This window comes from Scyliorhinus canicula, chromosome 15, assembly GCF_902713615.1.
Source record: "Scyliorhinus canicula chromosome 15, sScyCan1.1, whole genome shotgun sequence".
Classification (NCBI taxonomy): Eukaryota; Metazoa; Chordata; class Chondrichthyes; order Carcharhiniformes; family Scyliorhinidae; genus Scyliorhinus; species Scyliorhinus canicula.
Window position 1 is genome coordinate 84162569 of NC_052160.1, and position 15700 is coordinate 84178268.

Consider the following 15700-nt stretch of genomic DNA (forward strand, 5'->3'; position numbering starts at 1 on the left):
ACCCAATTCATTTTTCCAATTAAGGGGCAATTTAGCGTGGCCAATCCATCTAGCCTGCACCCCTTTGGGTTGTGGGGGCGAAACCCACGCAAACACGGGGAGAATGTGCAAACTCCACACAGACAGTGACCCAGAGCGGGGATCGAACCTGGGACCTTGGCGCCGTAAGGCCACAGTGCTAACCCACTGCGCCACCATGCTGGGCTTTCCCAGTATGTTTTAACCCTAAATGCTTACCTGTATTTACTTGGAGGCGTCACTACATTGAAATGTTTGCAGCATTTGATGTTTATGTTTCAGTGTGTCAGCATTCCCTGTCTGTTTATAGAGTGTAGACAGTTTGCTGGGGACCAGGGTCAGAAAAACAGCGTTTCTATCTGGAAGGACGGGACTCAGAAAGTCCAACTCCTTCAAACATGGACCTTTTCTACAAGTGGGACCGAGAGAACCAAATCTGAGCCTGCAGGGGCCCGGGTCAATCACCAGGAGTCCACTGGGTGTAATAATGCTAGGAGGAGTTTTACGAAGCTCAGGGAAGAAATAATCTCACACTCCATGAATCTGCCCTGTCTTCCCCCTGCATGCCACCACCCCACCCCCTCCACATCAGGTCAGTATAATGTTGAAGTCTGGAAAGATCCCCTGAATCAGCCTCGTGTTGCAGAACTGGTTTTGTAACATTGCTAGCCAGAGTTGAATGAGTCAGCTCTGGGCAGGATAGAAACAACCTTCAGCAAGAGGTAGAGTCACTGCATTCTCCTCTCATCCAAACCCACAACCCAACCACCCACAGCCCCCATCCCTCGCCCAGCCACACTTTTTTTTTCTTTTTTTATATTATAAATTTAGAGTACCCAATTATTTTTTCCAATTAAGGGGCAATTTAGCGTGGCCAATCCACCTATCCTGCACATCTTTTGGGTTGCGGAGGTGAAACCCACGCAGACACAGGGAGAATGTGCAAACTCCACACGGACAGTGACCCAGGGCCGGGATTCGAACCCGGGTCCTCAGCACCGTAGGCAACAATGCTAACCACTGTGCCACCGTGCTGCCCCAAGCCTAGCCACACTTTAACCATGATGCAAAATTATTCACCTCACTTTGTGAACAATCCCTTTCCCTTCGGCAGGACTGGGTCAGATTACATCTCACTTCAGGAATAATTACCCTTAAAGCATCAGCCAGGCTGCACCTGAGTGCAGGTCATTCAGAGGCTGTGACATTATAGTCCCATTCTCACATTCTCACTCACTGGCAGTGCTGGTTACAGAGAGGGGCTGTGACATTACAGTCCCATTCTCACATCCTCACTCTGGGGGCAGTGCTGGTTACAGAGAGGGGCTGTGACATTATAGTCCCATTCTCACATCCTCACTCACTGGCGGTGCTGGTTACAGAGAGGGGCTGTGACATTACAGTCCCATTCTCACATCCTCACTCTGGGGGCAGTGCTGGTTACAGAGAGGGGCTGTGACACTATAGTCCCATTCTCACATCCTCACTCTGGGGGCAGTGCTGGTTAGAGAGAGGGGCTGTGACATTATAGTCCCATTCTCACATCCTCACTCTGGGGGCAGTGCTGGTTACAGAGAGAGTAGCTGTTACACTACAGTCCCATTCTCACATCCTCACTCTGGGGGCAGTGCTGGTTACAGAGAGGGGCTGTGACACTATAGTCCCATTCTCACATCCTCGCTGTGAGGCAGTGCTGGTTAGAGAGAGTGGCTGTGACATTATAGTCCCATTCTCACATCCTCACTCTGGGGGCAGTGCTGGTTACAGAGAGGGGCCGTGACACTATAGTCCCATTCTCACATCCTCACTCTGGGGGCAGTGCTGGTTACAGAGAGGGGCTGTGACACTATAGTCCCATTCTCACATCCTCACTCTGGGGGCAGTGCTGGTTACAGAGAGGGGCTGTGACATTATAGTCCCATTCTCACATTCTCACTCACTGGCAGTGCTGGTTACAGAGAGGGGCTGTGACATTACAGTCCCATTCTCACATCCTCACTGTGAGGCAGTGCTGGTTGGAGAGAGTGGCTGTGACATTATAGTCCTATTCTCACATCCTCACTCTGGGGGCAGTGCTGGTTACAGAGAGGGGCCGTGACGCTACAGTCCCATTCTCACATCCTCATTGTGAGGCAGTGCTGGTTAGAGAGAGGGGCTGTGACACTATAGTCCCATTCTCACATCCTCACTCTGGGGGCAGTGCTGGTTAGAGAGAGGGGCTGTGACACTATAGTCCCATTCTCACATCGTCACTCTGGGGGCTGTGCTGGTTACAGAGAGGGGCTGTGACACTATAGTCCCATTCTCACATCCTCACTGTGAGGCAGTGCTGGTTACAGGGAGGGGCTGTGACACTCTAGTCCCATTCTCACATCCTCACTCTGGGGGCAGTGCTGGTTACAGAGAGGGGCCGTGACACTATAGTCCCATTCTCACATCCTCACTCTGGGGGCAGTGCTGGTTACAGAGAGGGGCCGTGACACTATAGTCCCATTCTCACATCCTCACTCTGGGGGCAGTGCTGGTTACAGAGAGAGTAGCTGTTACACTATAGTCCCATTCTCACATCCTCACTCTGGGGGCAGTGCTGGTTACAGAGAGGGGCCGTGACACTATAGTCCCATTCTCACATCCTCACTGTGAGGCAGTGCTGGTTACAGAGAGAGTAGCTGTTACACTATAGTCCCATTCTCACATCGTCACTCTGGGGGCAGTGCTGGTTACAGAGAGAGGAGCTGTTACACTACAGTCCCATTCTCACATCGTAACTCTGGGGGCTGTGCTAGTTACAGAGAGAGGAGCTGTGACACGAAAGTCCCATTCTCACATCCTCACTGTGTGGGCAGTGCTGGTTACAGAGAGGGGCTGTGGCACTGAATTGTGCAGGTGAGATTTGTTAGTTTAATCCAGGCATACAGGGAAGACTGGCATGTAATGGGCAGACACACTCACTGATGAGACCATCAATTCACGCGACACGTGGTTAGAAGTGAATAGTGGTTTTAATCGTCTTACAACAGAGCCTTCCTGTGACAAGATGAACTCCAGATGAACTGGCAGGCAGGCTCTGAGCATCAACCTTTATACTTCCGGGTAGGATGAGGAGCCGTGGGTGGAGCCAAGAGTGAAGCCCAGTACAAACTCCCATACACACCCAGTGCATCTCCCCCTAGTGGCAGAGCAGCACAACTGCTTGTGTGCCGAGCTTACAGAGACATAGTACAACATGTGTAATACAGTGTGAATTACGCTACTGTGATTCACCACACTCACCATGATTTGAAGGAAGTACAATCTGATCTGTCTTGCTGGAACTTTACCCAACGCTTTCCGATTAAGTTGGTGACATGAAAGAAGATCACAGAGTAGCTGTTACTCTGATAGATTGTGGATTGTTGTTTGCTGTTGAGTTTCACCGGTAGTTGTTCACCTATAGGGTGCTTCACTCCCCAACTGACCAGATGACACTTAGAGATGAGTTTCAGTTTAAACCTTTGTTGCAAGCTATCGCAGGGGAGCAAAGCTACCACCAGATGGCTTGCCCACTTCCCGATCACAGCAAGGATTGAGCAAATGTACTTTCTGTGTTATCTAAAGTAATTAACATACACCAATCAAAAGGATACATTTGTTCAAAAACTAGCTATGTCCATTCACAACCAATAATTAGGATTGCATAATGCATTACATATGAATATAGTGATCAATCATAATAAAAGCATGAACATAACATTATAATATCGCCAGGCACATAGGTGTCTCTACTTATCTACAAGTTTTCAGACCCTCATTAGATTAAGTACATGCCTGAGCTCTAGCCCCCAGACTCCCTTCCATTGTCCTATGTTCTATGATGATCATATGAGCGGGAGCTGCCTGGTACCAATTAACTTTGTGTGCAGACATCATGCCGAAACTACAAGTCCTTGGGCGTTTTATCTGTTGCCATAGCAGCAACTTGTGGTTATCTGTCTCTGGAAAACTACTAACCTCTGCAAGCAGGAACTTATGTTAACCCTTAGGTTTTATTTAAACCTGCTATATAGTAAGATGGTAACATGGCACGGTAAGATGGTAAGATGGCACGGTAGCATTGTGGATAGCACAATCGCTTCACAGCTCCAGGGTCCCAGATTCGATTCCGGCTTGGGTCACTGTCTGTGCGGAGTCTGCACAACCTCCCCGTGTGTGCGTGGGTTTCCTCCGGGTGCTCCGGTTTCCTCCCACAGTCCAAAGATGTGCAGGTTAGGTGGATTGGCCATGATAAATTGCCCTTAGTGTCCAAAATTGCCCTTAGTGTTGGGTGGGGTTACTGGGTTATGGGGATAGGGTGGAGGTGTTGACCTTGGGTAGGGTGCTCTTTCCAAGAGCCGGTGCAGACTCGATGGGCCGAATGGCCTCCTTCTGCACTGTAAATTCTATGTAAATTCTATATAATAGTCTTATACCTAAATCTACCTCTTCATTTGTAACTTCTCTTTTGTAAGCTAAAGCTTACTTGCAGCCTACAATCGTTGAAATACTCCTCTGGTTAAGTTCTCGCTAATTTATCACCCTCCTCATTCCACTTCCCGTCGCTTTTTCTTCCCACCCCTTAGTCCTGCTCTCCTCTCCTACCTTTTACTACACTCCTGCATTACCCCCTCATCCCCCATGGGCAGCTCCTTCACCACCACAGGCCCCCTTCAGCACGTGAACCTAACCTTACCATCTACGCTGCTCTTACCACATGCAGGCCCCCCTTCCCTACCTGCATGTTCCACATAGCCCACCCGAACCCTTCAGTTCCACACCCACCTCACCCCCCCTTCCATCTCTGTCTACCCCTCCTCCTTCATTTACCACAGCCAGATAAAGGATGGTATCTCATACTCTCCTCGGAATCTCCACCCAGCTTACATCACTAAATAATTGTTCACAAAAACATGCTGGATCCTCCCTGGGAGCACTGTCTTCGGGTCAAAGATGGGGTAAATCCCAATATTCCCATGTGTATCTTGGCAATGGTTGGGATTGCAGTTGGTTATAGTTGAGACTGGAGTTAATTCATCTGAACACCCCAGACCTTAGGCTTTCAGTACACTGCTTATTGAGGAACAATAAAACTAATGAATTCATTTCTGTCTCCCTCTAGATCCTGACCTGGGACGGTTCTGTCAGACTACAAGCACCCACCCTCATAAATGCGCCCCTCCTTCTATTTACAGTTCACAGGATGGCCGGGGATGTCCCATTTTCGAGGCAGGCTCCACACTTTGGCCCAAGGAAAAAAGGGCTAATTCCCATCTGGGACAGGACACAGGCATGAGTAAAAGCCCCAGGGTCACCAAGGGAGAGGACGGCAGCAACCCCTGGAAGGCTTCAGAGCGTGCTGTGTTGATTGTTGATAACACGCGGTTTGTGGTCGATCCTATCATCTTTGCAGCGCATCCAGACACAATGCTTGGCCGGTAGGTGCTTATCTTTCAGTACTGTTCATTAAAATTTCCTGGCTGAAAACGGCCGGCACAGAGCACAAACAGGTTTCTAACTGGAAGGGGAGTCAATGTGCGTCTTAATGTTCATTCCTGACCTTGTGCAAAATTCAGTTTTACAAACCCAAAGCTCCCTAATCCAATCATGTTCTGCATTGCGTTGTGTTGTACCACTACACAGACCCTGCTTCACTCACAGTCTGGACTGTACAGATACACAGATCCCTGTTTCAATCCCAGTCTGTACTGTACAGATACACAGATACCTGTATCAATCCCAGTCTGTACTGTACAGATACACAGATCCCTGTTTCAATCCCAGTCTGTACTGTACAGATACACAAATCCCTGTTTCACTCCCAATCAGTACAGATACACATATCCCTGTTTCACTCCCAGTCTGTACAGATCCACTAATCCTTGTTTAAAACCTAGCCTATACTCTACAGGTACACAGATCCCTGTTTCACTCCCAGTCTGTACTGTACAGATACACAGATCCCGGTTTCACTCCCAGTCTGTACTGTACAAATACACAGATCCCTGTTTCAACCCCAGTCTGTACAGATACACAGATCCCTGTTTCACTCCCAGTCTGTACTGTACAGATACACGGGTCCCTGTTTCAATCCCAGTCTGTACTGTACAGATACACAGATCCCTGTTTCAATCCCAGTCTGTACTGTACAGATACACAGATCCCTGTTTCAATACCAGTCTCTACTGCACAGATATACAGATCCCTGTTTCAATCTCTGTCTATACTGTAGAGATACACAGATCCCTGTTACAATCCCAGTCTATACTGTACAGATACACGGATCCCTGTTTCAATCCCACTCTGTACTGTACAGATACACAGATCATTGTTTCAATCCCAGTCTGTACTGTACAGATACACAGCTCCCTGTTTCACTCCCAGTCTGTACTGTACAGATACACAGATCCCTGTTTCAACCCCAGTCTGTATAAATACACAAACTCTGTTTCAATCCCAGTCTGCACAGATACACAGATCCCTGTTTCAATCCCAGTCTGTACTGTACAAATACACAGATCCCTGTTACAATCCCAGTCTTTACTGTACAGATACACAGATCCCTGTTACAATCCCAGTCTTTACTGTACAGATACACAGATCCCTGTTTCAATCCCAGGGTGTACTGTACAGATCCACAGATCATTGTTTCAATCCTAGTCTGTACTGTACAGATGCACAGATCCCTGTTTCACTCCCAATCTGTACTATACAGATACCCATATCCCTGTTTCAATCCCAGTCTGTACTGTACAGATACACAGATCCCTGTTTCACTCCCAGTCTGTACTATACAGATACACGGATCCCTGTTTCAATCCCACTCTGTACTGTACAGATACACAGATCCCTGTTTCACTCCCAGTCTGTATTGCACAGATACACAGATCCCTGTTTCAATTCCAGTCTGTACCGTACAGATTCACAGATCCTTGTTTTAATCCCAGTCTGTGCAGATACACAGATCCTTGTTTCACTCCCAGTCTGTACTGTACAGATGCACAGATCCCTGTTTCAATCCCAGCCTGTACTGTACAGATACACAGATCCTTGTTTCAATCCCAGTCTGTACCGATGCACAGATCCATGTTTCAATCCCAGTCTGTACAGATACACAGATCCCTGTTTCACTCCCAGTCCGTACTGTACAGATACACAGAACCCTGTTTCACTCCCAGTCTGTACTGTACAGATACACAGATCCCTGTTTCCATCCCAGTCTGTACTGTACAGATACACAGAACCCTGTTTCACTCCCAGTCTGTACTGTACAGATACACAGATCCCTGTTTCAATCCCAGTCTGTACTGTACAGATACACAGAACCCTGTTTCACTCCCATTCTGTACTGTACAGATACACAGATCCCTGTTTCAAACCCAGTCTGGACTGTACAGATACACAGATCCCTGTTTCACTCCCAGTCTGTACTGTACAGATACACAGATCCCTGTTTCAATCCCAGTCTGTACTGTACAGATACACAGGACCCTGTTTCACTCCCAGTCTGTACTGTACAGATACACAGATCCCTGTTTCACTCCCAGTCTGTACTGTACAGATTCACAGAACCCTGTTTCAATCCCAGTCTGTGCAGATACACAGATCCCTGTTTCACTCCCAGTCTGTGCAGATACACAGATCCCTGTTTCAATCCCAGTCTGTACAGATACACAGATCCCTGTTTCACTCCCAGTCTGTACTGTACAGATACACAGATCCCTGTTTCAATCCCAGGCTGCACTGTTTCTAGTTTCATCCCAGTCTGTCCTTTGATGTACAGATACACAGGTCACAGTTTCAATCCCAGTTTGTACTGCGCTGTACAGATACACAGGTCCCAGTTTCAATTCCAGTCTGTACTGTGATGTAGGTACACAGGTCACTGTTTCACTTGCAGTCTGTACTGTGATGTACAGATACACAGGTCACTGTTTCAATCCCAATCTGTACTGTGATGTACAAATACACGCGTCCAGATCACCCCCAGTCTATACTGTGCTGTATCAGTACACAGCTCCAAGTTGCACTACTGATCTATATTGTGTTGTGCTGTAGAGAATGGTGAGTCAGTCTGCTATGGCAGTGTTAGTGATGTGCATTGATGGAAGGAGGCATTGTGATAAGATGAGGTCTGTGGAAGAGGCTGCACACTGTGAGTGTGGTCTGATTCTGGTGGTAAATTACTTTGCCTTTTCTCACACAGAATGTTCACCTCCGGCAGAGAGTACAATGTCACCCAGCCAAACAGTAAAGGCGAGTACGAGATTGCTGAAGGCGTCACTTCCACTGTATTCCGTGCAGTCTTGGTGAGTTCGTACTTCAGAACAGTTTTTTCAGTTACTCCACACATTGTGCGGAATTCTCCACTCCCGGGAAAAATCGGGAAGGCCGTCGTGAACTCGGCCGAGTTTTCGCGGCCGCTCCTCCCCTATTCTCCCCTCCCGGCGGGGCTAGGAGCGGCGCTCCGTAAATCTTGGCTGCGGGGGCGTCGCACTGAGAATGACGCGGCCGGAGCGCCTAATGATGTCAGCTGCGCATGCGCAGGTTGGCCAGTTCCAACCCGCGCATGCGCGGCTGACGTCATGACGCAGACGGCACGAGCCCCGCATGTGCGGTGGCCGTCATTCCCCTCAGCCGCCCCGCAAGGCGTGGCGGCTTGATCTTGCGGGGCGGCGGAGGGGAGATAGTGCGTCCGATTTGGACGCCGGCCCGACGATCGGTGGGTACCGATCGCGGGCCTGTCCCCTCCCGAGTCGTTGTGCTCTTTCCTTTCTAGGCTATCTACAAGCCCCAAACGGGCTTCTCTCTCCCGTTTCACGACGGCAGCGACCAGGTGTGTTTACCACCGTCGTGAAACGGCCGCGAACGGCAGGCCGCTCGGCCCATCCAGTTCGGAGAATCGGCGTTCGGCGAGCGGCGATTCTTCCGAGTTGGGGGGGGGGGGGGGGAGTACCGAGGGGGGGCGTGAATTTTGTCGGGGGGCCCTCCCGCGATTCTCCCACACCGCATGGGGAGCGGTGTTACTGGGGGGTGGGGGGGGGGATGTTCTGCTGATGGGGGAGGGACATTTGCTATGGGACAATAGGGAGGTCGGGGATGGAGGCTGCTGGGGGAGGGGGGGGAGAGGGCCTGCGGGTGCGTGGGGTGCGGGCTGGAGACTGGCCCAAGAAAGGTGATGGCTGATCGGGGGGGGGGGGGGGGGGGAGAATCCCCCCAACCAGGCTGATCACATGGAATGTAAGAGGGCTAAATGTGCCGGTTAAGAGGGCACGCGTGTTCGTGCAATTGAGGGGACTGAAGGCGGACGTGGCAATGTTGCAAGAGACGCACCTTAGAGTAACTGAGCAGGTCAGACTAAGGAATGGATGGGTCAGACAGGTTTTCCACTCGGGCTGGACTCTAGGACTAGCGGGGTCGCGATCCTGATTAATAAGCGAATGTCATTCGAAACGGGAAGAATAGTTGCGGACGTGGAGGGTCGATACATATCGGTCAGTGGAAAGCTGGAGGTGCTGCCGGTGGTACTCATGAATGTGTACGTGCCGATTTGGGATGATGTGGAATTCATAAGGAGGATGTTGGAGAAGATCCCGGACCTGGATTCACATAAGTTGGTTATGGGGAGGACTTCAACACAGTCATTAACCCAGGGCTAGACCAATCTAGCTCAAGGAAAGAGTGCCAGCAATGGCAAAGGAGCTAAAGGGGTTTAGGGGGGGGGGGGGGGGGGGGGGGGGGGGGTGGACCCATGGAGATTTGGACGGCTGAGAGTGAAGGAGTTTTCCTTCTACTCGCACGTTCATAAAGTGCACTCCCGGATTGACTTTTTTATCCTGAACAGGGCTTTACTGACGGGGTTAGTGGACACTGAGTACTCAGCAATCACAATCTCGGATCATGCCCCTCACTGGGTTGACCTACAGGTTAGCAAGGAGGGTAGCCAGCGCCCGCACTGGAGGCTGGACGTGGGACTTTTAGCTGATGAGGAGGTGTGTGGGCGGCTAGCGAAATGTATCCAGAACTATCTGGAAGTCAACGACACGAGGGAAGTTTCGGCTGCGGTGGTCTGGGAGGCGCTGAAGGCAGTGGTTAGAGGGGAGCTGATCTCGATACGGGCCCACAGGGAGAAGGCAGACAGAGCAGAGATGGACTGACTGATAAAGGAAATATTACAGGTCAACAGGAGATATGCGGAGACCCCAGAGGCAGGGCTTCGAAGGGAACAACAGAGGCTACAGGTGGAGCTTGGCTTGTTAACTACAGGGAAGGCGGTAGAGCAGCTGAGGAAGGCGAGGGAGGCGATCTATGAGTATGGGGAGAAAGCCAGCAGAATGCTTGCACAGCTGCTTAGAAAGTGGGAGGCGGTCAGGGAGATTGGGAAAGTAAGGGACAGAGATGGGAACCTGGTTGGAGATTCAGCTGGGGTCAATAAGGCGATTGAGGAATTCTACAGCAGGTTGTATGAGTCGGAACCCCCAGCTGGGCCAGAGGGAATGAGGCAATTCTTTGGGGGGGCTGAAGTTCCTGAAAGTTGATGAAGATTTGGTAGAAGGGCTGGGGGCCCCGATCGGGTTGGAAGAGATAGCAGATGGGCAGAAGGCCATGCAGTCGGGTAAAGCCCCGGGACCGGATGGGTACCCCGTGGAGTTTTACAATAGGTTCTCTGGGATGCTGGGGTCACTGCTGATGAGGACATTTAATGAGGCAAAGGAGAGGGGGGGGCTTCCCCCAACGATGTGACAGGCCACTATCTCATTGATCCTGAAGCGGGATAAGGACCCGGAGTTATTCGGATCCTACAGACCGATCTTCCTACTAAATGTAGACGCCAAATTGTTGGCTAAGATCTTGTCCTCAAGGATTGAGGACTGCATCCCTGACGCGATTGGGGAGGACCAGACAGGATTTGTTAAGGGGAGGCAGTTGGCGGCCAACATAAGAAGGCTGTTGAATGTTATCATGATGCCCCCAGAGGGTAGAGGTGATGGTCCCCAATGGATGCAGAGAAGGCATTTGACCGGGTGGAATGGGATTATCTGCGGGAGGTACTGGGGTGGTTTGGATTTGGGCGGGGCTTCATTGACTGGGTCAGGCTGCTGTATGATGCGCCCACGACGAGTGTTCGGACGAACAAGCTGACATTGGACTATTTCAGCTGCACCGGGGACGAGGCAGGGATGCCCCTCTCCCCACTGTTGTTCACACTGGCCATAGAACCGCTGGCAATTTCATTGAGCGCCTCAAAGGGCTGGAAGGGACTGCTCCGGGGAGGAGTGGAACACAGATGCTCGTTATACGCGGACGATCTGCTCCTATATGTGTCGGACCTATTGGAAGGGATGGAAGAAATTATGGGGATTCTGGGGGATTTTGGCCGGTTTTTGGGCTACAAATTGAACATGGGGAAAAGCGAGATGTTCGCGATCCAGGTAAGGAGGCAGGAGAGGCGATTGGGGGAGCTGCCGTTTAGAGTGGTAGGGGGAAGCTTTCAGTACCTAGGCATCCAGGTGGCGTGGGAATGGGAAGCTTAATCTTAATCTGGCCCGACTAGTAGTCCAAATGATGGAGGATTTTCGGAGGTAGCACGTGCTCCCGTCATCACTGGCTGGGAGGGTACAGACAGTGAAAATGCTGGTTCTCCCGAGATTCCTGTTTGTGTTTCAGTGTCTCCCCATCTTTATTCTTCGGTCCTTTTTTAAACGGGTCAACAAGGTGATCTTGGGCTTTGTATGGACGGGTAAGACCCCGCGAGTTAAAAAGGGGATGTTGGAGCACAGCCGGGGGGGAGGGTGGGCTGGCACTCCCGAACTTTAGTAATTATTACTGGGCGGCGAATATAGCCATGATTAGGAAGTGGATGGTGGGGGGTTCGGTGTGGGAGCGAGTAGAGGCGGCATCTTGTAAGGGCACCAGTTTGGGAGCGTTGCCGTTCCCGCCGGCACGCTACTCCACCAGCCCCGCGGTGGTCGCGACCCTGCGCGTCTGGGGACAATGGAGGAGAGATGTGGGAGCAGAGGCAGCATCGGTCTGGTCCCCAATTTGCAATAATGACCAGTTTGCTCCGGGGAGGTTAGATGGACGGTTTCGGAGATGGCAGAGAGCAGAGATTGAGAGGATGGGAGATATGTTTATAGGAGGGAGCTTTCCCAGCCTGAGGGAGTTGGAGGAGAAATTTGAATTGACGGGAGGGAATGACCTTAGGTACCTGCAGGCGCGAGACTTCCTACGCAGGCAGGTCTCAACCTTCCCGCTCCTACCACCAAGGGGTATACAGGACAGGGTAGGTTCCAGAGTGTGGGTGGGAGAAGGGAGGGTTTCGGATATTTATAAGGAGCTTATGGGGTCAGAGGAAACACAGACTGGGGAGCTGAAACACAAATGGGAAGAGGAGTTAGTTGGAGAGTTAGAGGACGGTCTCTGGATGGATGCGTTGAGTAGGGTCAACGCGCCCACAACATGTGCCAGGCTCAGCCTGATACAGTTTAAGGTCATTCATCGAGCCCACATGACAGTGGCCCGGATGAGCAGGTTCTTTGGGGTGGTGCGACAGGTGCGCGAGGTCTGCGGAAGGACCAGCGAACCATGTTCACATTTACTGGGCATGCCCAAAGCTTAGGGGATTCTGGCAGGGGTTTGCAGAAAGTATTGAAAACAAGGGTGGTGGCGATTTTCAGGGTGTCAGAAGATCCGGGATTGAATGATTGTAGAAGGTGTAGCAAACAAGTGAACAGCTTTGTCCTGGATTCCAGGAGGGGAAAGAGGCAGACATTCTGGCCTTTGCCTCTCTGGTAGCCCAGAGACGGATATTATTAGCTTGGAGGGACTCAAGGCCCTCAAAGTCGGAGTCGTGGCTGTCTGACATGGCTAGCTTTCTCTGTCTGGAGAAAATCAAGTTCGCCTTGAGAGGGTCACTGTTAGGGTTCGCCCGGAGGTGGCAGCCGTTTGTCGACTTCTTTAGGGAAAATTAACCGTCAGCAGAGGGGGTGGGGGGGCTGTGGGGTTAGTTTAGTGTAGAGTAGGAGGTTAGAAAAGGTGGGACCTGTGAGGGAGGAAGACGGCTTTTGCACTATGTTTAGAATTGTATGTACACTGTTTCTTCTGTTACTGTTATTAAACTATAAATACCTCAATAAAATGTTTATTAAAAAAAATACTGTGGCGAATAACTCACCTGACTGTACAAAGCCTTCCCAAGGCATAAGTCAGGAGTGGTGTTGGAATACTCCTCATTGCCTGGTGACTGCAGCTCCAACAACACTCAAGTAGCTCAACACCATCCAGGACAAAGCTGTTCACTTGGTTGCTACACCTTCTACAAGCATTCAATCCCTCCACCACCGACGCACAGTAGCAACTGTGTATACTATCTACAAGATGCACTGCAGGAACTCACCATTGCTCCTTAGGCAGCACCTTCCAAACCTGTGACCACTACCATTTAGAAGGACAAGCTGATACCTGAGAACCCACCATCTGGCGGTTCCCCTCCAAGTCACTCACCACCCTGAGTTGGAATTACATTGCCGTTCCTTTACTGTTGCTGGGTCAAAATCCTGGAACTCCCTCCCTAGCTGCACTGTGGGTGTACTTACACCTCAGGGACTGCAGCTGTTCAAGAAGGCAGCTCACCCCCACCTTCTCAAGGAAACGTAGGGATGGGCATTAAATGCTGGCCTAGCCGGTGATGTCCACATCCCGTAAATTAATTTTTTTAAATCTCCTCTGGATTCGCAATAAGTGCTGTCCCAATTCTGAGAACTAGTTCAAATAGTGCAGAAAGTAAAGATGGATTTTTTATCAAATCATGTTTATTGAACTCATCAATATTAATCATGTTTAATGACTGATCGTTGTCATTCCAGGATTATTACACCACCGGAATCATTCAGTGTCCAGATGGAATTCCAATCCAGGAGCTCAGGGATGCATGTGACTATTTGTGCATCAACTTCAATCACAATACAATCCACTGTCGAGACCTCAGTACGTACATTTTCAGCAGTTCAACATTAGAGTGTTTGTGTGTGTTTCTCGAAGTCCAGGTGCCACATACCCACATTAAGGAAGATGTGAGTGTGTTACAACTTGTGGCTAGTTTCTTAAATTGCCAAACTTATTTTGGGTAAGGAACATGAATCTTCAGATTTATTCACACAATTTTAAAGGACTGAGTATACATTTGCAATTCTCGATGTCCCATTTGAGTTCATTAGAACAGGTAGATCTCAACATTATAAAATCTGTTGCGTGTTCACATCTCAGGTGAGGATTCACCACCCCAGACTTGGGGGCACACTATCCACTGTAACTCACTGGTGCAACATGTATATCAATGCAAGTTTTAAAAAAATTGACTTGGAAGATAATGATGGTGCTGTATGGCCAGCCTTTATTGCCCCTTCTTAGTGGTCCTTGTGAGCTGCAGTCCAAGTACTGTAGGTGCACCCACAGTGCTGTTAGGGAGGGAGTTCCATGATTTGGATCCAATGACAGAGAAGGAACTACAATATAGGGCGTGAACTAAGGGCCACGTCGCATCGGGCGCGAATCCACATGAGCCGATTAGATCATGGGAGAGTCCAAAATCAGGAACCGTGCCGAGCGCTGATCAGTTTCTGATCTAACGGGCCGCTCCCGTTGGCAAAATCTGGATCCCTCCACAGCGTGGCGAGAAACCAGTAATCACCAATTAAGGCCAATCTCTATCCCATTAATGGGAAGGACCTCCAGTGAGCGGTCACGCAGGCAGTGTTTAGAACACATATTTAAAAACGTGAAGCTAGCAGGATGGCTGCCATGGGGATCGGAGAAGGTGAGTAGCCATCTTTGAAATCGAGTAATCAACCCAGGGCACCAGACCTGCTGCCCCACAGCTTTGGCGGTTTTGGAGGGGGGGGGGGGGGGTCGGGGGTCGGCCATTGGTGGAGGGGGTTGCCCCTGGGCTGGGGAGTGAGGGGATCAGCGCCCCCGGGTCCAACATGCCACCCCCGGATTGTACATACCCATAACGGGGGCAGCTCCCTCCCCCCCCCCCCCCAGTGCTCTCTCAGTGATCCCCAATGTGCTTAGCCTCTGTGCTCTGCTGGTTCGTCTAGGTGTGTCCCCAGGATGCACATCAGAGGTGGAGACAGCCTGCTGTTTACCTTGTGCTTTTTTAATACCCTTGGCGGGCATCCTCTGGAGGATGATGGGCCTGTGTCAGCACTGTAGGCGGGTCACCAGGCGAGAGGGTGATGATGACCCGCTGTGAGGTGAGCTCTGGTGCTCCTCAATCCTGGGGCCCCAACCGACTTGCCAGTGGCACATTCCTTGTCGTGCCACACTGTTCCGCCATCTAGCCCTGAGACAAACCATTATCTGGTCAGGAAGACTCAAGAGAACTGGTGACCTCCATCATCTCCCTGTAGAGAGGCTCCGGGTTGGTTTCCAGTGTTCCTTCCTACCGGTCGGTGCCATAAGGTGTCACCTTGGGATGGAGGGGCGGCTGGAGTAAGCCTCAAAGGCCCCTGCGTCATCTGGCTCTGCCAGCCCTGGTGGTTCCCCATTGTCTACACCACGGTGTAGACATTGTCAGCGATGCCCGTCTGTGACCGGGACGTGCTCTGCAGCACTTCGGCAAAGTCCAACTGCGTCAGGGACATGTTCCCCCAGTGACTGGTACATGCTG

General features: G+C 50.6%; 1 protein-coding gene across 3 annotated transcripts in view; it reads left to right on the forward strand.

Moving 5' to 3' along the window:
* The window catches only part of LOC119978525 (BTB/POZ domain-containing protein KCTD20-like), a 183270-nt gene that overhangs the window by 137292 nt on the left and 30278 nt on the right, over window positions 1–15700 (forward strand). For all 3 annotated transcript variants that reach the window (XM_038820232.1, XM_038820233.1, XM_038820234.1), the window contains 3 exons: window positions 5153–5468; window positions 8237–8339; window positions 13896–14016. In XM_038820232.1, the coding sequence (XP_038676160.1) occupies window positions 5153–5468; window positions 8237–8339; window positions 13896–14016 (540 nt within the window). The remainder of the gene's footprint in view (window positions 1–5152; window positions 5469–8236; window positions 8340–13895; window positions 14017–15700) is intronic.